Genomic DNA, 21,005 nt, shown 5'->3' with positions numbered 1-21,005 from the left:
AAAGGGGGAATTATCTATCCGGACTGATCGGCTGGATTCACTGAATTATTGTATAAATTCCAATTAAAGACATATAGGCTATTAGGAATTTGATTTACGTTATATCCTTCATGAGGTTTATCGCCGTGTTTGCCTTATAGCCATTGTCGTTTTTCGTGAAGGATCCTCAGCTAAGGCGAGCTAATAATACAAAAACACATGCACCTTGATTATGCAACTCAGTGTGCCGAGCTTCCCCGCAGAGGATGCAGTTTCCGCGGCAACCACAGAGTGTCAGAAGAGCACTTTGGCACAGCGCCATAACTTCGCTATCCACGGAATGTGAACCATAAACATAAAGCATGGGAGAATAAACTGATACAATATGTAGATTCATCTCTGTCTCTTCAGCACATTGCATGCGATGGGCAAGAATATCCATTTTTAGCTGCAGCCGGGTGGTAGCATCGAAGCAATCTCGTTGATAGAGGTCCAATAAATGGCATAGGTGAGACCATCTGTGCAAAGAGGAGGAGCCAACACATCGCCACACTTCCGCACATCTGGTGCCCAATTTCTGAATCTCTCTCTCTCTCTCTCTCTCTACTTTTCTGCTGATAACTCTAAATAATCTGGCCATCAATCATCTAGAGATCTGTTATTGCTTTGAGGACAAATTTGAAATTCTCAAATTGCAATTATTATCTTAAGTCCAACTAATAAACTGATTTCAGAATAAACAGGGTTGATGCAGTTGTCTAAGGTGATTGCAATAGGCGTATTAAATACATTGCAGAGATACTCTTTATACCCTTTATCTTGCAGAGAGATATAATGTACACTGCAAAAAAAACCTCACGTTAATTAATCTGCAATGTAAACCTGGTGAAGTGAAGATCATTTAGTTAGCTTGCGATACAAACCTTGATTAAAACCTTTTTCTAATGAAAAGGATGTTCCCACTTTCTTTCAGTCCATGGCTTACCGGCACTTGTTTTTATAGCATTTAGGTGAAACTGCACTCGAAACTTGCGTGTTTCCCCACACCATCTCATAAAATATTTTGTTTGTTTAAATCTTCATGACCTTACACAAAACAACTTGTCAACGTTTTTTTTTTTTTTTTTTTTTGCAGCGTAGACCTGTATTCAGCAATATGGGATCATGGCTGAGCCGTGCTGATGGCAGAAGAAGAAGGCCGAAAGCACAGACTGAACACGGCATATAGCTCTCTCTCTCTCTGCCATCTTGCAGGTAAAGTTGCCAAGGGTCCTGGGCTGAGAAAGTGGCTAAACCCTCCCACAGTGTGATGTTTTCTCTGCTGCACTCTGGGCTGGTTTATATTCAAATGTGGGTCAGGGGTGAGGAAGCCTAACGTCATAAGCTTGCAACATGGCGTCCCGAAGGCTGTGAGATGAGCAAGAGGATGGTAAAGAACGCTTGAGAACGATCCTACCGATGTAATAAGGTATTTAAAATGAATCATTTCTCTGTAAGGTGGAGTGTAAATGCGTAAGGGTGCTTCTTTCATGTCTGTTTTGATCGGATCGTTTTTCTCCCAGCTGCTGCAAGGACCGCAAGGGTTTTCGGCGTTACGGTGGTGTGTTTTTTTTTTTCCACGTCGTGCCAACAAAAAGGAGCTCCGCTGGTGCCTATTCTCGCTCTACCAGCCTGCTTGGCAAGCCGAGAAATCCCTCTTTACTTGCTCGAGCTTATCGCGGCTCCTGCTCGAAACCGCAAAAGAAATTGCTTGCATATTTTGCGGCGTTTATTTTGGCGTCGTGGTTTTCTAAGAGATGCCCCACAGGAGTGTGTACCAAAATAATTACCAGGCTGGCAAAGCACATTAGGCGACAGAAAGGATCCACAAACGGCTCGTCGCAGCGCTTCGCAGAAATGTTGAAATGTTTCCACACTTTACCTCGTTTTCTCTATTTTATAGTCCAGTATGTTCCGTGAATTGTTTACCAACATGTAAGATGAGTTTCATTTAAATCGATCGCTCTCATGTGATCATAACATGGACTTTTGTCAAATAGCAGTAAATTGCACAATATGTTAAATGAAACAGGACTGATTCTGTGGATTTTACGCACGGTATTTTGCGCAATCATCTTGATAACAGCCGATACCTATAGTGTAACCTGCATTGTTTATATGTAGGTTAAGCCACTTTGGTCTTAGGTAGGGCTAATTAAATATGATTCAACAGCATTGACTTGCAAATATACCCAGTACAATGTAGACGCAGCTACTTTCTGGTTTCAAACGTTGTCTTTTATACGTGAATTCTGTCGATGCAGGGGATTGTATGTGTCTCTATAGCCAATAGGTGGGCTACTGCTATACATCGACCATCTTTGTGATCGGCTACAGTGTGAGTGTAACGTTACATTGTGACCCAAAACTATGCTGCTATGCTTTATAGAAACAGTGTTGCATGATATTTATTCCCGGGTGCAAATTATCATTTATAAAAAGCCACAATAGTATGTTGAATATTTGATTATTAAACTAATTCAAACCAACCAAATCACTTGGTAGCTAATAAAACAATGTATGTGCTCAGGTGTGAAGGCAGCTTGGCTTCTCTGGTGATTAGTGTTGTTAAAGTACCAAGGGGCATGGAGATAATGAGGCCCAGGAATGTCAGTAATGTGGGTTCCCTTGACTGACTGATGTTTTTGTATTTTAGTTCTGTAAAAAAACATTTCCACTATAGGTCTGTTACGTTGCTTAGTTTCAAGAAAAAAAGAGAAATTACACAGCACACAAGATGAGCTTCTGATAAGACACTTCTGCTGTATTTTAGGGTTAATGGAACTGGTGTACCTGTTATACATGTTAACAATGTGTGTGTGGCCGTATAATAATGGTAAACTCTCTCAGAGTAATGCCAGTTTTTGTATTAAATGTGTCGCTTTTGATGCTTGAGTAAAAAATGTTGCCTCAGCAGAAGCCAGAGGCCTTCACTTGTCCAGTAACAGATGGGTCTGTCTGGAAAATGTGGGTTTGAAGTTGGTTAGCCACAATGATATTCCCTTTTTTTGTTCTTGTCATGTATGACAAAATAGTTTGGCATAGTCTTGTTTGTAGCTTAATCACGCAAAGTTAACTTGAAAACATCCAGGGCAGTTGTTGGGGTAAACACATTTTAAGTAGGCATTCTGTTTTGCATTACAAGGTTTCACAGTTTTGTCACAACTTTAGGGCAATATGGAGATAAATCCATTTATTTTCACAACCTCTTATCCTGCTCAGGGTTGCAGGGTGCTGTAGCCTGTAATATGAAGATTATAGGACTAGATTTTGGCTGGTTACACCCACCCAGAAGTGTGTGCACTTGCTCTGCCTGCCCAGCCTAAAATTTGGCCAAACAATACAGCTGTATTGTTCAACAATACAGTTGAAAAGTACAAGATATTCAAGGCTTGACAAGGTGCGTCCAAATACATTTTACACTTTATATACATAATCAAATTTGCTGAGGCTTTTATAGCTGGAATAGGGATCCTGGTTGTACTGATTTTATGGGTTTGATGATGACAGTGGTGCATCTGTAACAGCAATAAGCTTTGAAGACTGACAGTACTAAGTGTTTAGTTAATTTGATCCCATTATTTTCAAGACAGTGTTTCTTATAAACTTATACAGGTATGCAGAAATTATGAACTTGTGAGAATGAGTGAGTTGCATTTTAACCGACCACTCCCCTGTCAGATATTAGATTAAATATTACTCTGAAAATGTTTTATTTATGCTATGCGGCAGGTGTGTAACAAGCTGGTATCTCTACCAAAACACACAACAGAGATGAGAGGAAAATATTGACCAAAAAGTGTAATGAAGTAACAGTTGTACTCTTTTACTTGTTGTATTGCCAAGCCTAACCATCTACATATTGTAGCTGTTGTTAAATATACATTATATGTAGGCACATCTAGTAGTAACTGTCAAACAAGTTGATTTAGGCCATTTAAAATGACCAAGTCAACTGATCAGTGACTAGATTCATTGATTACTATGGAACAAGTGTGGCCTGAAGGGTAATTTGAGGCCCGTGTGTGTGCGCCTCATGATCCTCATGATCGGCCGGTTGGTCTTGCTTCACCCTACTTGCCCCTTCCCTTTCTCAGCTCACGCACAGTATCCTGTGTACATTGTGATCATGGCTTACAGTGGAGTGTGTGGGCAGCACAATGCAGTAAGGCTACTTAGGCTATATGTTCTGCTGACATGTTAGACGAGGACTTACAAATTGTGCTTGGCTGTCGTATCTATACGGATCTGTCTGTTCCGTTCTGCCTGTTCGAGGGCAGTTAGGTTCGTTCAGTGGCTATAGCACCTCAGGGCAGGGTTGTTGTTGTTCTTTAAGAAGAAGAAACAGTCTGTGGAATGTAGGGCTGATAGCCAGAAGGTTATGTAGTGTTTAAAGGGTGGAGGAGGAGGAGGAGGAGGAGGAGGAGGAGGAGGGGGTGGCAGCTCTCTGTAAAACCTTGGACCAACATGCCCTCTGTCCTTAGACACAGCATTAGGCTCCAGGTGGGGGGGGGGTTATCTCATCAACAAAGTTCATTCTCTCAAGACAGAGGTCACTTTATCATACTAATCATATGTTCACTTGTTAGAGAAGTGGTTGATTACTTCACTTGTGGTGAGGGTACGCAGTTGGATACACCATGTGTGGGTGCCAATTGCTAGCCAGTATTGCTGGTAGCCTCGGTGAAAGTCTCAGTGTTCATTTCAGTCTTTATTTAATTTCTTCCATCCACTTTGGATGCAGCAACTGAGCCACAAAATACAATACAGCATGGACACAGAACAGAGATGCACACACACACAGAAGAGAGAGACAGAGAGAGAGAGAGAGAGAGAGAGAGAGAGAGAGAGAGAGAGAGAGAGAGAGAGAGAGAGAGAGAGAGTAGTAGTAACTCTTTGCTGTTTTTGAAAAAGGCCCAAGTGGGTTGGGTTAGACATTTCTATTTTGGATCTGCTTAAATACCTGGATGTGTCAATCTCAGAGTCAACAAATTTATATAGATCCGATATAATCTCTTATCTTTTTTTTTTTTTTTTATTAACAAAGAACACACACTCAGGTAGTAGTTTAACTAAATAGCAAATTTTATTTCTTTGAATGTCTCATTTTTTAATTTAAATATTAAGTTATGTATTAATTTTTCTACCTAAAATTGACAGAAGCTAAAGCAAAATATATTCAATAAGGCATTTGAAAGGATTTGGCTATAATAAACAGACTGAACACTCAATTTGAGATTCAGTAAAATGCTGTCAAACCAGAAAATATAAGATAAGTCGCATATACTGTGCAGTGAATTCAGCCTGCTCCCATTATTCAGACCCACTTCTTGCACACTTTGTGTTAAAGATGTAATTTAATCGATTACATGTACTTTTCTCCACACAATAACCCATAATGACAAAGTGAAAACGTGCTTTTAGACATTTTTGCAAATGTATTAACAATCAGAAAGTGAAATCTCCTGAAGCCAGTATAAATCCAACAAAACTGTACCACAGCAGCAGAGAATAAACATTTTAAGAAAGCATTATGCCTTTAGGGAACTTCTCTTCTTCTAGCATTGTGTTTTATGCACAGGGAATATAAAACTTGCCTAGGTTAGGTAACTGCACACCAATAAATGTGAAGGGGGGTGTGTGCTATATTTGCACACATGAGAGAGTACTATACCTGTTACTCCCCCTAGTCTTGGCTGTGGCTTTAGTGTTAGTATTACCTGTGGATGACATGCACACCACAGACCAAATTCATTAATGACCTGTTAAGTTATGTAGGAAAAAAGATTAAGACTCTACTGCTTTATCGTATGACGGAAATCATCAGAAAAACCGTTCTTCTTGCTTTCACTGTGTTAATGCCCTGAGGCAAGTAAATCCTGAAATGCAACAAGGTGTTATTTAAACAGGCATGTAATTTTTAGAAAATTGCACAAATTCACACAAAAATGGATCCATGGGTTTGATTGCACGCCGGGTTGTGCACATGTAAGAGGATTCATGTGCTTGTGTGTGCGTGTGAGAGTCTTGCCTTTTCTTCCCTTGCTGCACAGCACTGGCACATCTGGGGTACGCAGCAACTATTGGCTCCCTCCTGTGATGAAATGGACGGGGCTCTTTTCATTCCACTGCACCCTGGGCTGGACTTGTTTGTCTGCAACATGGCTGAACTGCCTAACAGAAAATGAGTCTTAATTGGAAGGGTTCTACCCAGGCTGCTGTAGGGACACTGCAATTCATGTACTCCCCCATTCAGTCATACAGCATCAGGGTTATGCACCTGTTCTCCAACATTTTTAACCAAAAAAGTAAATTCATGTCTCTAAGACAGATCGGCTTTTACCTCTTGTCTTAATGTTTTTGAGCTTTTGTACAGCAGGACGTCTCCCCTGCAGCTTTGCTGAAGAGATTATAACCAGAATTGGATCAGTGTCCAGAATTCCAGCAGATGCTCTGTATCAGAGCTATTCAACCTTTTGCCATGGCGACACAAGTATAGGCAGGTTTTTATTTCAAGAAAAGACCACAGCAGGTGAATTCATTTATTATTTCACCCTCTGTAGTCTCTGGTTGGAACAAAAACCCTGCATATCCTGCTTGGCACAACAGTACTGCACTAGATTCACCACTGTATCTAGTTTAGAAAATTCAATACAAACCCTAACCCTTGCGCCAGTATCCTGTTTTTGTGTGTGCATTTAAACACAGTAACTGGACTAAAGTCTCTAAAATGTTTCTTAAAACTGAAATCATTAGAGATAGGTTTATGGCGTTTCCTCTGATGCAGCAGATATTACACAGGTGAAAATGAACGTATAGAGTAGGAATCCGGAAAGCACAGCTGTTCTGTTTAATCTCCACACCGTACTGTGAGCCACCCTTTCACTCACGAGAGAACGGAAAGTCAGATAATTGCAGTACCCACGAGTCCTGCATGGATCAACCTTACCCATGCAGCTGTGTCAGCCATGTTGAAATGGCTCAGAGGTGGTTGCTCGGTATTTGTATTTCAAACTGGCTTTGTACCATCCCCCTAACCCCTCCCCCACTCTCTCTGCCCACCAGCATACTCTCTGGGTGTGTGTATATTTAAGTGTGTGCTGTGTGCATGTGTTTAAGTACACTGTCTCTGTGAGTGTGCGCACACAGGAAGGCCTTTTGCTCATGTACATGACTGGCTCTCTTTCTCTGTCTGCTTCAAACAGTCTTTACCTGCACATCTGTCTTTTCTGCCCATGTTCCCCCGCACAATGTGACCATCTACGCAGTTTTACAAAGTCTGTATATATCTGTGTATATTGTTTTAAAGGAATCACTGTGAAAGATAACCCTGCAATAAAGCCTAGGTTGAATATGTTTTAAAATCCTTCTCAGTCTTGTTTTCTGTTGGTTGTTTAGCAGATGACCTTTCACAGTAGTAGGGTGTGTTTTGTTATTGCGCCACAGGACTTTGCCTCACCTCTGCCCTCTCTCCTGGCTCTCTACCCTCTGTTTAGGAGATTAATGCCACAGCCCACCGCTCTTTCAGTCACCTTCGCTGCATGAACACTGACTCTGAAAGGTTTACTAACTCACTGTTTAATCCATAAACTAGATCATCCAGATCTGTGGTGTAGCCAGTTTAATTTAAAGGAGACTGACATTAATTCACTGCTGGGGGCAGTAGTTTTCAGTCCCAAATCAACCCACGATTATGTTATACTGATCATGCAGCTAAGCAGTAGGTGTGCTGTGTTTTTTTTTTAAAATGAGGTTTCCCCCTCTATCATTAAGCCACAGTCATTTTTTGAAAAGGTTAACACTGCAGGCAAGGTAAGCCGATCCTGTGCCTGTGCTTGAAGGGCAACATCTACCCCGCTCTGTAGTCCAAGCCCAGAGCTGTCTGTGGTTGGTGTGGTGCCATATTTGGTCAGAGCAAGTATTGTTTCTCATGTCCCTCCTGACCAGCTATCTTGCCATCTCTCAACCTCCCCAAAAAAAAAAAACTGGGATCCAACCCTGTAGGGAATGCTGCTTGCTAACTACGTCACATTATACATATGAACTAGTCATCCTGCATACTGGAAACATCGTTCTAGCTGTTCTAGTAGGGTCATCTTCTAATCGTTCATCCATCCCTAACTTTACAATATAACTGTGTTGCGTTGCTGTAACAGAACCTAGATATCGTATTGAAAATGTTTCTACAAACTGCAAAGAGTGCCATACAGTCACATATTGAGCTGCCATGATGGTGCCGGCCTATCTGTCCCCTGTGGTATTAAACCTGCTTTCCTGGGCAGCACCATTGGAAGGGGAGCTGGGCATACACATGTCCCACCCTAGCTGCATATAGATCAGCCGTAATCCATTAGCAGCTCCCTGGAATCCAGCCGGCACAGCACAACACTGGAGGGGCCAGGGCTAGAGGGGTAGCCGTGTGGGTGATGGGGGGAGGAGAGAGAGAACGAGGGATGAGAAGAGGAGGGATGGGGGAGGGCTCTTTTTTTTTTTCCTCCTGAGCTGGCTTCTCTACTCTGTGCCCAGCCCCCTTTTTATGTTGGTCTGCTGGAAAAGCCTCTTGAATCCCCCCACAAAGCCCGCAGAGGTGTGTGTGTGTGTGTGTGTTAAGAGACTTGACTGATATATGGCTTCCTGGCTGGCATCATAGCAGAGGCCCTTCTTTCTCTAGCAGCCCTCTTCTCCATTACTGCCTGCAGGGTTTAGTGTCGTACACCTCTGTAGCACATTCTGCAATTTACTGCAGATCTGGGTTATGTATTCCAGAATAGCTCATTATAATTCACGTTGAGGACAGCGAACTGTTCCTGGGATGCGTCTGCATGCCCGGTGAGAGGCTGGTGAGGGTGGGAGAGAAAGGAGGAAAGGAGCAGAGGAAAGACGGGGGAGGGGAAGAAGACCATGAGTAGTGTCAAAGCAGAGGAGGCAAGCCCAGGCCTGGACCTGAGAGTAATGATCACTCCAGCTGATTGTATCAGCTAGCCTGACTGTTCCTCCAGAGCCGGCATTGATACGTCAGCCAGCCATCTCCAGTTAATAATTGTCACCTTGTTGTTTTTCGTGTTGCCTGTAATAGACTATTTTTGCAACAGTGTGTTGTCCTTACAATCCAGACCTAACACATTCCCTTCATATATCGTCCTATAACACCTTCCTCAGTTTGCTGTTTTTATGTGTGTTATTCTCTCATCTGGTTCTTGACTGGTTAAAGGTGAACAGATTAAACTAAATTTGTGGTGATGCTGAACTACATTGTTTATCTGTATGCACTGCAGTTGTTCTTGGTTAGGATACACTGAAAAGTATTCAAAACGGGCTGTACCCGCTGCTCTTGGCTTGGTGCATTTTTGTGAATTTCAGCCTTCAGATGAACCCTTGTTCCAGAGGGGGTTTTGTTAAACAGAATTCAGTTGTGTGTCTTTGCATTCAGGCTTGACACTTCTGTCACTCTAGCTGAGTTTAGGAACCACTCCCTTCTTTCCTGCTGCATATTATGAAATATGATTTTCAGTAAATCTCTAGGTTGGCACTGGGTTGAAATGGCACATTTTCACATGTATTTACAGCTTGAATTAAGCATTTCTCTGCATTACTGTGTAATCTCCTGTAATACGGTATACCCTGTTCTGATCAGGGGCATTAAAGATGTGTATCCATTTTCCCAGCATGTCCAGGGCTTTAATAACATGTTAAACATGAGTCAAGGACAGACCCTGCTGCTTCAACTAAAGCACACTACAACTGTTACCATCGCACTTGAGCTGTGGATAGGTTCTTTGCATCTATTGCATTTATTTTCTTCGACAAAATTTCGGTTTTCAGTGTCAGACTAGAGCACTGAAAGTAGAGCACTGTGGTATGTAGTAGGTCATCAGCATGTAGTTTAACAGTGAATTAGGTTCATCTGTCCTAATTCCATAAATGAGGACCTCTCTGGAGGATCAGGTGTTGCTATCCTTGTCTTTGAGCCAACACCCCCCCACGCCCTAGCTCCTGTGTAGTTTTACCTGCTCAGGTGTCACCTAATCCCTCCCCCCGGCCCTGCTGTGCCACCGACCCCCACCCACAGACAATGGGGCAGGGCTGACATTACCATGACCTAATGGAGACTCTAGTTAGCGGAGTCTCCAAAGAGGGCACCCCACCGAAACTAGAGTTACGCTGCGGAGATAGGGAAGAGAAGCTGTGGGGAGGCACCTTTAGAAAAGTAGTTACTTTACCCTTACTACTCCTCCGCCCCTTTGGCTTTTGTGGCAGAACACTGGCAGTGTTTACAGTCTGAACTTGATCCATGTAGAGTTGCAATTTGTTTAAAAAGGAAGATGGGAGGGAGGGAAGGGTTCCAGTTTCTAAGCTCGCTGTGTGATTATGTGGCACACTGTGCTAACAGTTTGCTAATTTGCCCGTGAGAGCTAAAAGCTTAGATTGATGTACTCACAGTGGGAGTCATAACACATGCAGTTTATTGTTAGACATGTCCGACATGCAAGCTCTGTAACTGTCAGTTTTTTTTAACCTGTATTAAATTTTAACCATAGTGAAGGCTGCAGTAAACTAGTAATTAAACCAAACTTGCATAAAAACATACAGCTTTTGAACAGTGCGAGCTCTCAGGGTTTTTAGAGGGCTCAGGTGCTGTGCAGCCCTGGGGGTGCAGGTGGGGGTGTGCAGGCAATCATTTTGGACCATTATTATTGGCAAAACTTGCTATAGTTAAATAATTATTTTATTATTTACACATATCACAGCCTTCATCTGAACATTTAATTAGTCTAATTATTTTACAAAAAGGAGCTTGATGATGATAATAATAATAATAATAATAATAATAATAATAATAATAATAATAATGGCAGCAGCCTAGACCCTGGGTTCCCAACTCCAGACCTCCAGGAACCCCTAACTGCCCATTACGGTTATCTCTGCTCTAGCACACCTGAGCCAGCTGATGCTCAAGCCCTGATCCAATAGTAAGAGCTGGTGAGTTGCATCAGGTGTGTTCAAAACATAATGAGTATGTTACGAACTACTATTGTTGTGTTATTGATTTATTTTCCACTGCTTGGGGCCAATAAACTGAAAAAATTAATATTAACAACACAGGCATAGTACTTAAGCGACATTCTTCTTGTACTTATTTGCTAACTACCTATCTATTTGGCACTCAATTAGTGTGATGAACATTGTTTTATCAGTGCTTATCATTGCATTTTAGTAAACAACCACTTCTGACCCAGCATTCTAACGGAATGACAGGTTGATGATTCACTTTTACCGGTGATATTATGTGCTGCTTTCTACTTTTAGTGCTAGTATACTTCCTAATCAACTAATTTATTTCCCATTAATTGTGGTTTACACCATTTTACCATTGATACAGTGAGCAAAAATGCTTAAGCGCTGCGCCTAAGCTGTATAATGGCAGGGAAAACCCTGGCTGAATGCTGCATTTTTCTTTTTACTTTTTCTCGTATATTGCCAACTCGAGTGGGGAAACATTTTGTGCACTCTGTTGTAGACTACTACTGTTCTTTCATGTCTTTTACTCTGGCTTACACATTGTATTGAACAACCTGTCATGGCATCAGTCTAGTACTTCTTCATGTCTAAAATATAAAACTAACCACCTTTTTAATTTCTTTCTTTCAGCTTCAGGTGGTGCTCGTGTAGGAAGAGAGAGAGAGAGAGAGAGAGAAGGAAAGAAGAAAGGTGGAAATGGAACTGCCAAATCATGCCAAACAACTGCTGCTGCAACTCAACCAGCAGAGAGCCAAGGGATTCCTGTGTGATGTTATCATCGTGGTGGAGAATGCGCTCTTCCGTGCCCACAAGAACATCCTGGCGGCAAGCAGCATCTACTTCAAGTCTTTGGTCCTCCACGATAACCTCATTAACCTTGACACAGAGATGGTTAACCCCTCTGTATTCAGACAAGTTCTGGACTTCATTTACACTGGGAAGCTCCTGTCCTCGTCGGACCAGAGCAGTGAGCAGAACTTCAGTGCCCTCTTAACCGCAGCCAGCTACCTCCAGCTCCATGACCTTGCTGCTCTGTGCAGAAAGAAGCTCAAGCGCAGTGGTGGGAAACCCCTGCCAGGTAAACCTTCCACACCAGGTCCCCTTAGCCGCTTACGCCTCAACAACCAGCGCCTTTCCTCTTCTACCCCTGCTGGCCCCAACAACCACTATCCTCCGACCCCTTCCGATGCCGACCAGCCACAGCCAGATGAAGGAATTCGGGACAAGCTCTCAGATGACGAAATGTTTGTCGGCAGCTCGGGGAGGAATGGGAATGGAGGGAATGGCAGCAGTAACGGGAATCTTAGCAGTGGAGGAAGTGCTGGGGAGCCAGACCTTGGACTAGACCTGTCCAAGAAAAGCCCTCCCTCTGCAGGCACAGCCACTGATGCCCTCAGCCCACACAGCAACTCCCAAGAATCCCCTCAATCTGCCTCAGTATCCACAACCAACAGTGCCTCACTGGATGACTCCTCTACCACCCTACCAGGTGTAGACACCTGTGGCTCAGAGACCATGGAGCTCAACTCCTCCTCTAAAGCCTCAGAGGAAACCCAAAACCAGCCTGATGGCCCCCACCTCAGAAGAAATCCCGGCAGGGTGCTCGCAAGAATGAATGGCCTAAGAGAGAGGCGTCAGGGTTGAAGTCTGAAGATCATGACAAGCCCCTGGTTAATGGGGTGATTATGGGTCCTAAAGATGGCCGCTCCTCTGTAGTTGGAGGGGGCAGTGGTAGCAGCTTCGCCTCTGACCAGTCCTTCCAGTGTAAAGATGAGGAAGAAGGAGGAGAGAATGGCCAGGACCATAGTGATGAGAGTGGGCAAAGTGACGGAGAGAGTGCAGGAGGTGGGCGAGGAACAGGAGGCGGACACCAAAGCGCCAACTACGTGTACCGGCAGGAAGGTTTTGAGCCAGCTTTTGGAGACAACCTATATGTGTGCATTCCCTGTGGTAAGGGCTTTCCCAGTTCTGAGCAGCTCAATGCTCATGTGGAGACACACACTGAGGATGAGCTCTACATCAAAGAGGAGGGAGGGACCTTTGTGAAAGAGGAAGATGAGGAGGAGGCAGAGGACCTCTCTGCCCCTGTGGGTCCTTCCAGCTTTGGCTCTGAAACGCGTCCATTCAAGTGTACAGTCTGCAGTAAGAGCTACAAAGACCCGGCAACGCTGAGACAACATGAAAAGAGCCATTGGCTGACCAGGCCTTTCCCATGCAACATCTGTGGCAAAATGTTCACCCAGAGGGGCACCATGACACGCCACATGCGCAGCCACCTTGGTCTAAAGCCGTTTGCATGTGAAGAGTGTGGCATGCGCTTCACACGCCAGTACCGTCTGACAGAGCACATGCGTGTCCACTCTGGGGAGAAGCCGTATGAATGTCAGCTATGCGGAGGGAAGTTTACCCAGCAGCGCAACCTCATCAGTCACCTGAGAATGCACACCTCACCCTCTTAGAAATGCATCAAGCCAAAGAACTCTGGGAATAGAAAAAAAAGAAACATTTCTCTACCCTTTTTCCATCTCAACAGCAAAGAAACGCACATGTACACATTCACATGCAGACACACACAGTTCAACATATTAATTCCAGTTTACGACGCCCTGGCTAAGTGAATGATGTAGCTGTTAGCCACAGTGGGCTCTTGGTGACGGTGGGATCTTGTTGATGCAAGGATCATGTCATCATTTATATCGAGTGATGTCTGCTCACCTCTCAGGAGTTCTAGAGGGACAATTACTCCTGTCTCTCTCCAAAGTCACAAAGCCATGGTGGAGTGGCATGACTTCTGGTCTGCGTTGTAAGTCTGTCAAATGTGAATGTGGGTACTGATATAATGTCAAGCCCCCTCACCTCATACCCCGCAGCAGCCTTTCTCTCTTCTACATTTGAGCATTGAGTCTTTGAATTTTTCAGATTGTTCCCCAAACTGATTAAGTCAAGAGTCCCCTCTGTACTCCAGTGCTATTTTGACCAAAAACCCATGCAAACAATACTGGCAATAATTCAGCAAAAAGATTATTTCTACCCTCACAGCTTTATATCCTTTGTTATGTTGGTGATGGGGATCTGTGTGTAAGAAGAGGGGTTACTGGGTTCGGAACCATCCCCATGCTTTAACTGAAAGTCGGCTCATGGTGGGATGACATTGGATTAAGTTTTAGTTTTACAGACTACAAATACTCAAAGTCTCTCTACAGCTGTTCACAATATTATAGAGAGATTTTCATTGTTTTCGGTTTTGCCTGCTAGTGCTCCCAGGAATGAATCCTGGTTGGAAAGATGAACCCCTTGAGGTACTTGTTTTACTTAAAGAACTTGTAATGTTAAAGTGAATGTTTAAACTGGAAGGTCTTGGGATTTTTCTTGTGGAGGGGAGATATTTGGGTTGGGGTGGGGGGGTAGTTTGGGGTTAAGAAGATGGTGTTTTAGACTGAACATTATGTTCAGTGGGTACATTTATTTTTTGTCTGTATAGCTTTCCTCCCCTCGGAAAAAAGAAAAGTCTATTTATATAGGCTTGTGACCTCGCTACCTCTGATTACTCTTACAAACTCTGTTGATTAGTTGAAAGTTCCTATGTAATTAATTGTAAAAAGTGTGTAGATTATGGTAACTTTTCACCTAATGCTTTAACCTGCCCATCTCTCAACACAGGTTTTTAATGCTCATAGATTTCACACATTAATATTGTTTTTAGCTGTTGTTTTTACTTGTCAAATACAGCTTTTTGGGTGCCCTGCTCAGTGTGGCCCCGCCTCAAAGTGTACTGTAGCTTCCTGCCTGGAGCAAATAGTGGTTAGTTAGTGTAGATGTATAGTTTTCCAAAGATCTTATGAATGTTGAGGAGGACAGAGCTAACTAACAAACATTGCTAGACAAGTTCATAACCAAAGTTTTTAAAAAGATGTACTTAAGATATATAACGTACTAAATTATTTTACTTTTGATTTCTTTTTGCTGTATAAAACAAATTATGAATTATATTCTAAGTCCAGACAAAAAAATCCACTGACACTGAGGAAGGTTCTTGTGGTTTGCAAGGAAAGCTTGTGCTGATTGGTGGGCCGGTATAATGTAAACTTTACCACCTAACGAAAATGGTAAAATTTAAAAACTTGTTCCCTGAACATGTTTTTCATTTCTTTTTGTTTGTATCCAGAGTCCTTATCACTTTATATTCCCTGACTTTAAAAACAGGATGTGTTCTGTTCAGACCAAAAAAAGAAAAAGGAAAAAAAAGATAGCAATTATAATCAGAATTTTAATGTGAAGTTCAAGTTGCTTGTTAGTTTTTTGAGCCAGACTTGTGAAAACTTGTAATAAGAAGGGAGAAGCAGAGATGCACTGGACAGTTGGACAACTCATTGGTCTCCTGCAGCATCCTTTTGTTTCTGATTGTATTCCATTATATCACAGAATGATTTTAAATTATTTTAAACCTCTAAAGCTTTACCTCATCATAGACAACCATAAGTTGGGAATGGCCCCTCTGTTGTCTGTGGGTTTCACTGAAACATGTCCAGTGTATCTACTCTTAACAGTTACACTGTGGAGCATGAACCTTCACTACAAGTTTTTGATATAGGCATTCCTCTATTATGTTGGTTTAACTGTCTTCTCGATTTTTTTTTTTTTTATTATTATTCCTCTTTCGTCCTCATGTTATGGTCTGTAAAATGTTTATCATAGGGATGCAGCTACAGTTACACAAACATCACCGTTTTAAGGTACCTGCGTCCTGGACTCCCAGAATTGTTACTTGGTTATGTTGGATGTTGGTGTCTTGCTGTTAAGCAGTTGCTGTTTAGTGATTGCATGGTACATCTATGAATTTTTCACACTCCCCACCCCCCAACCACAAACATGTTATTTATCGCCTGATAAATCACCTGTTGCTTGTGACCTCTTCTAGCTTAAGAGGGAGTCCACAATGCATTGCCTTCAAACGTTATTGTACTTGTCAGCACTTACTGCAATACAGCATAATGTCTGTCATGCAAAAAGTGTTTTTGTACAACAAGATCTCTAGCCATCTCTGCAAAAGACTTTGCAGCTGCATTTGAATGCTTGCTTGTTTGACATAACGAAGAAAAAAACTACGAACTCCAAACTGTGACCATACTACTACTACTACTACTACTACTATTATTATTATTATTATTACTACTACTACTACTACTATTCAAATACTTCAGGGATTGTTCTGCATCTGTGAATGCAGACTCTCAGCTACATTTGTAAGACATAGTATTGTATCGATTTCTCTGTATTTTAATCATGGGAAAAGCAAAACACTAGTTTCATATTTAAGACAAACAGGGGGGTACTTTTTCAACTAACACAAAGAGCCTTGACAAAGGCGAGGCAGCTCGAAACAAGTCTACATTTTTAGTTAGTTACACAGTATGTTCAGAAATAGTTGCAAAGTTGTACAAAGAACTAAGAAGAAAAAAAAGCTCATACCCAAATCCACAAACTATTTTTTAAACCAAAGCACATTTGAATGATTATGGAACCATGTGTGGCTCTAAAAAAGAAACATATGTATTTATCTCATTGTTTACATGAACTTTTACAGTTTTACAGACCTCAGTCAAGGCTCGGCCAGTCAGAGAGGTGGTTTTTGTGTGTATTTTTTTTAAAAGATGCTTTTCCACAGAGGTTGCTGCCAAAACAAAAGCATAGCGTCAAACATGGGGTGAACTGCTGCATATTCAATTAAGGGGAGGGGTGTGTGGTTTAGGGACACCCCACCCCCACCTCCCTCTGCCAGCTGGCTTTGGGGTGACCCTGCGCCCCAGTCCACCTGCCCTCTGGCCTGTCTTCAGATGGGACTGCAGCAATGGGGGTGGGCAGTGCGTCCTTGACATATTAATCAAAAGGCATTGTTAGTCAGGGTCTTTAGCTCAATGTTGTCTCTGTGTTTACCCAAATGCACTTGAGGACTACCTCTGCTGATTGGGTTTCTTAATATGTAAGAGTGGGTGGGTGATGCTTGAATGGTTTGGGTTGTTTTAGTAACGTGGTACATCTCTTACGCTGGCGGTTTTTGAAACCTATCTGGAGAATGTAGCTTTGATTTGTTCACTGCATGTAAACAGGCTTACCTGGTAGTCTTAATTGTGAATGTTATTGTTGTATTTCTGCTTTTATGATGTTTTGAAACTTTTTTTTTTTAGCTTCCTGTGTTCTGTGGGTAAAAGCAGCACAAACCTCTGGCTGGCCAGGCCTCATACAAAGTTGGTGCAAACACTTATTGACAGTGTTCTTTTTTTATCAAATGTCTATTGTCAGTGATGAATGTATTTATTTCTGGTCCTGCCCTCACCTCTGCAAAGAATATGCTCAGTGTGTGAGACTGAGGTGGAGGCAGGACCCCCTTTTTTTTTTTTTTCGTTTGAGGATTTCAAGCTGAGAATCAAAAATGAGACACAAAACATAGCCATTAACCACAATCTGTGAAGTTGACTTTTTTGTGGGAGAACTGATTTTATTTTCCCTAACTCAAAGAAAATGGTCTATGACATTTAATATCTTCTTTCTCAGTTACACCTGACATTCTGTAGTTTTTTTTTATTTCATGTGATTGACTATGGGTGTTTTTTGCCCATTTGTTCTTGAGTTCTCACTGAATGACTGCACACCAGGGGAGTTGAACTTTAACCCCTTGTGTGTGTCTGTGGACACAGGCAGGACACTGTGACCTGCCTGTGCAGAAAAGGAGGCTACTGTATCTTTTCAAGCTTGCTCTCCCTGGGTGTTGCCATGCTGCTGCCATTAGGAAAAAAAACATTCACACAGCAGAAACATGCACATAATCAACACTTCTCTCAGTGGAACGGTAGTGTTTGTGTGACTATTGTTACATTTCTTGTCTTAAACCACTTGCCACTTCTTTCATCTCTTTTACATGACATTTATGTTTTTAGTGTCGGTTAGTTCTACATCGGGGGATTTTAGAAACGTTGGGTAAGATAGCTTTACTAAGTGCACTTTGTATGTTTTTCAATGCCTCTGGGAAGACCCGGGCACTCTCATATCACTTCCCATTTAACTGACGGTTTACTCTTTGTCTTTCTCGTCTTACCTCATCATTGTTCCTGTGTGTTTGTTGAAATGTCATATCATTATGCAGTGTTACAAAAGCTTTAAAAATGAATATACAAAGCAGGAAATGCAACCGATAGACTGTACTCTGCTCTAAGCATTCAAGTTTCCATCTCATTTCTTGGTATTATTGTTGTTACATTATATACAGTTGTTGCTATTACCATCCTCTCCAGGCATTTTGTATAGTAGAGGGGCTGGTCTGTCCAGTTATTATGGAGATGCTCCTTCTTACCTCGGCAGACTAAACCAAAGCCAGTTTTAAAATGGCCTCCAGTGCCATTAAAACATGTCTAAGCTTTATTGTCCCTTGTTTCCTATCTCAGATTTACCTGACCCCCCGTTTTAGCCCTTTGACCCTCTGTAATCTCTGTTACTGCGCAGGCGACTGTATCCTCAGCTCTGCTGCATTTTACATTTCGCATCAGTATTTAGTGTACAGAAAAACAGAAAGCACCAATTTACCTCAACTCTGTGTTTACAGAAATGTGCTATTTTTCCATTACATGTCAGCATTTATACTTTTTAACTTTTTTTTTTGCCGTCCATCTGTAACCAAAATATGCTTTTTGAAATGGAGTTTGTTGCAGCATATTTTCATACGTAACCTTTAATTTAATTGGCATCTTTTTATTTAACCTAATTCACAAAGGCATAGTGTCACCTTGATGTGCACTACGTTGATGGAAAGACATGATTAGCTGCTAAAAAATAGTACTTGAAGAGTTGATTAGTGGAGCTGCCCATGAAGTCGGCTTCCTCTCTGGTCTGTTTTCTTCAGGAAGAGCCTCTCAATAATGTATCAGGATCCGTGGGCTGAAAGGCTCTGAAATGGACATGTAGGGTCTTTGCTGATGAATAATTAAAGACCGAGAAGCCCTCCCCCTTGGCAAACACACTTCACATGCAAAGGTGTACACACCCAGGTGCACTTTTGCTGGCATGTATGCATGTACACCTCCACTCATGCAAACGCAGATGCCACCGTCTACACTTCAAACAACCTAACATGCACACACCAGTATTTAAGGTGAAATTCTGTGACTCTTTTTGTGGCTTTTGGCAGCACCCAGGTTGGGCTCTCTCTTTATCTCCACTCCTCAGAGAGCTCGTATTCAGGTCAGAGCCACCGCCGTGCATAGCGATGGGGCTCGCAAACTCAAAGTGTCATAAAAGTGTAATACAGCTGACCTCAGCACTCACAACCTTGCAGTCTTAATGTACAGCAGTGAGGAAAAATAAACTGTTATTTTATGATCTTTTCATTAAAAGCTTGATTGAAAACCAAGACTGTTTGACTTTTCTTAGTTTTGTGTTCCTCTCTTGAGAACAAGTCTGATTCTGTCGTTGTGTTGGCGTAAGGGATCCTGTTCATACTGTAGATAATAAGTAATGGGTAATGTGTCCCAACTTACTGGTCACATGTTTCTTGTCTCATTTCAGGTATTGCTACCCTGTGCGGTTTGACTCGGGGCAAATTTATGTACATTGTTTGAACATGCCTTAGTGACACATGTTAGGTGGTGGTGTGCATGTGTATTTCATTCCTGTGAAATGAAAACCTGTTGGCAGTTTTCTTTAGACAATAAATATAAGGCCAACATGCATAGGGACCTAGGAAGTAAGGTACAGGGTGGGGACAAAATAGCTCTTGACTTTACTCGAGCCCTGCAGTAATTATCAGGTCACAACCTTCAGTATTTGACAGAGCTATTGACTTAATTTTTTGTCTATTTTTGAATCCATAGCTTGCAGTGTTGTAAGAAAGTTTCCTGCCAGGAGTCCTTTAGTAGCAGTTGTTAGGGGTCAACTTATGGCCACTAGTCCAACTTGCAAATGCAGTTTTCTTGTATTTGACATATGCTGTCATGATTCTTGAGTCATTTCCTTTAGCGACATTGCACCATTGTACTGTTTGGCACTGATGCAAGCTTAAAAAAAGATGCATTAAAAGAATGAAGAATGTCCTCATTCTAGCAGAGCACTGAAGTGGCACTGCATCAGCTGTCACATATCATTGGATTATTGATGCATCATATGTTTGCTACCATTCATACAAGTGTTTTAGGGCCTTTTATAAACTGTCTCTATTACTCTGCTGATTCTCTAATGCCAATGCTGATTGCTGCGCAACTCCCTCCACCACCCCAACTTCCTCCTCATGTCACTTAAGCTTTAGTATTATCTTGCTAAGCTCATGTTAATGTACATTTCTGTATCTGATGCTGTATCCTAAGTGTATGAGGATAAGCACTCTCAGCAGACTCTTCATCGCTGCTCGGATTTATTGAGAGCTCCCTCAAACAGCAGAGAAAATCTAACTGTATAACCATTTGCAATAAATGGTACATTCTTTCACGTTAAGTGCCTCTGACTGAAATACATTCAATTGAGAAGTATGGACCTATGAGGGGAGGTACAGGGGTAGACAAAAGAGCACTTGACTAAACAATGCTAGAGTCCTTGAGTGACTTCCAGGAAGTCATTGCGCCTGTTACCCTCTTGTCACCCCAGCAGTCACCCAGCTTCCAGTCTTTATGCTATGCTAAGCTAAGCTAAGCTAATCTAATCATCTCCTGGCCATAGTTTCATATTTAACAGACAGATATGAGAATGGTATTGATCTTCTCATCTAACGGTCAGCGTAAGGCAAAAAAAGCGTACTTCCCAAAATGTCAAACTATTCCTTTAAAATTAATTAAAATGTCTAAAAATCTCAATGAAAACTGAATATGATGGGCCTCACCTGACAGTATTGTTAGGAGTTTCTACTATCGTCTCCACCTCCTGTAGTTAGGGTAGACCCAGCTGTGGTAAACACTGGGCCTTTTCCAGCCTGTCTACAGCCCCCTCCC

At 42.1% G+C, this 21,005-nt stretch overlaps 1 protein-coding gene across 1 annotated transcript; it reads left to right on the top strand.

The window, feature by feature from the left end:
• Positions 1-1,120: 1,120 nt before the first annotated feature.
• LOC122875705 (hypermethylated in cancer 2 protein-like) lies at positions 1,121-19,438 on the top strand. The gene is given in 3 exon segments (XM_044195104.1): positions 1,121-1,233; positions 11,668-12,604; positions 12,607-19,438. Coding segments are annotated over 2 exon segments (1,761 nt in total). The 5' UTR covers positions 1,121-1,233; positions 11,668-11,733; the 3' UTR covers positions 13,497-19,438.
• The last annotated feature ends 1,567 nt before the right edge of the window (positions 19,439-21,005 follow it).

This window comes from Siniperca chuatsi, linkage group LG5, assembly GCF_020085105.1.
Source record: "Siniperca chuatsi isolate FFG_IHB_CAS linkage group LG5, ASM2008510v1, whole genome shotgun sequence".
Classification (NCBI taxonomy): Eukaryota; Metazoa; Chordata; class Actinopteri; order Centrarchiformes; family Sinipercidae; genus Siniperca; species Siniperca chuatsi.
Note: the sequence above shows the minus strand (reverse complement) of the source record. Positions and strands in the feature narration are given on the sequence as shown.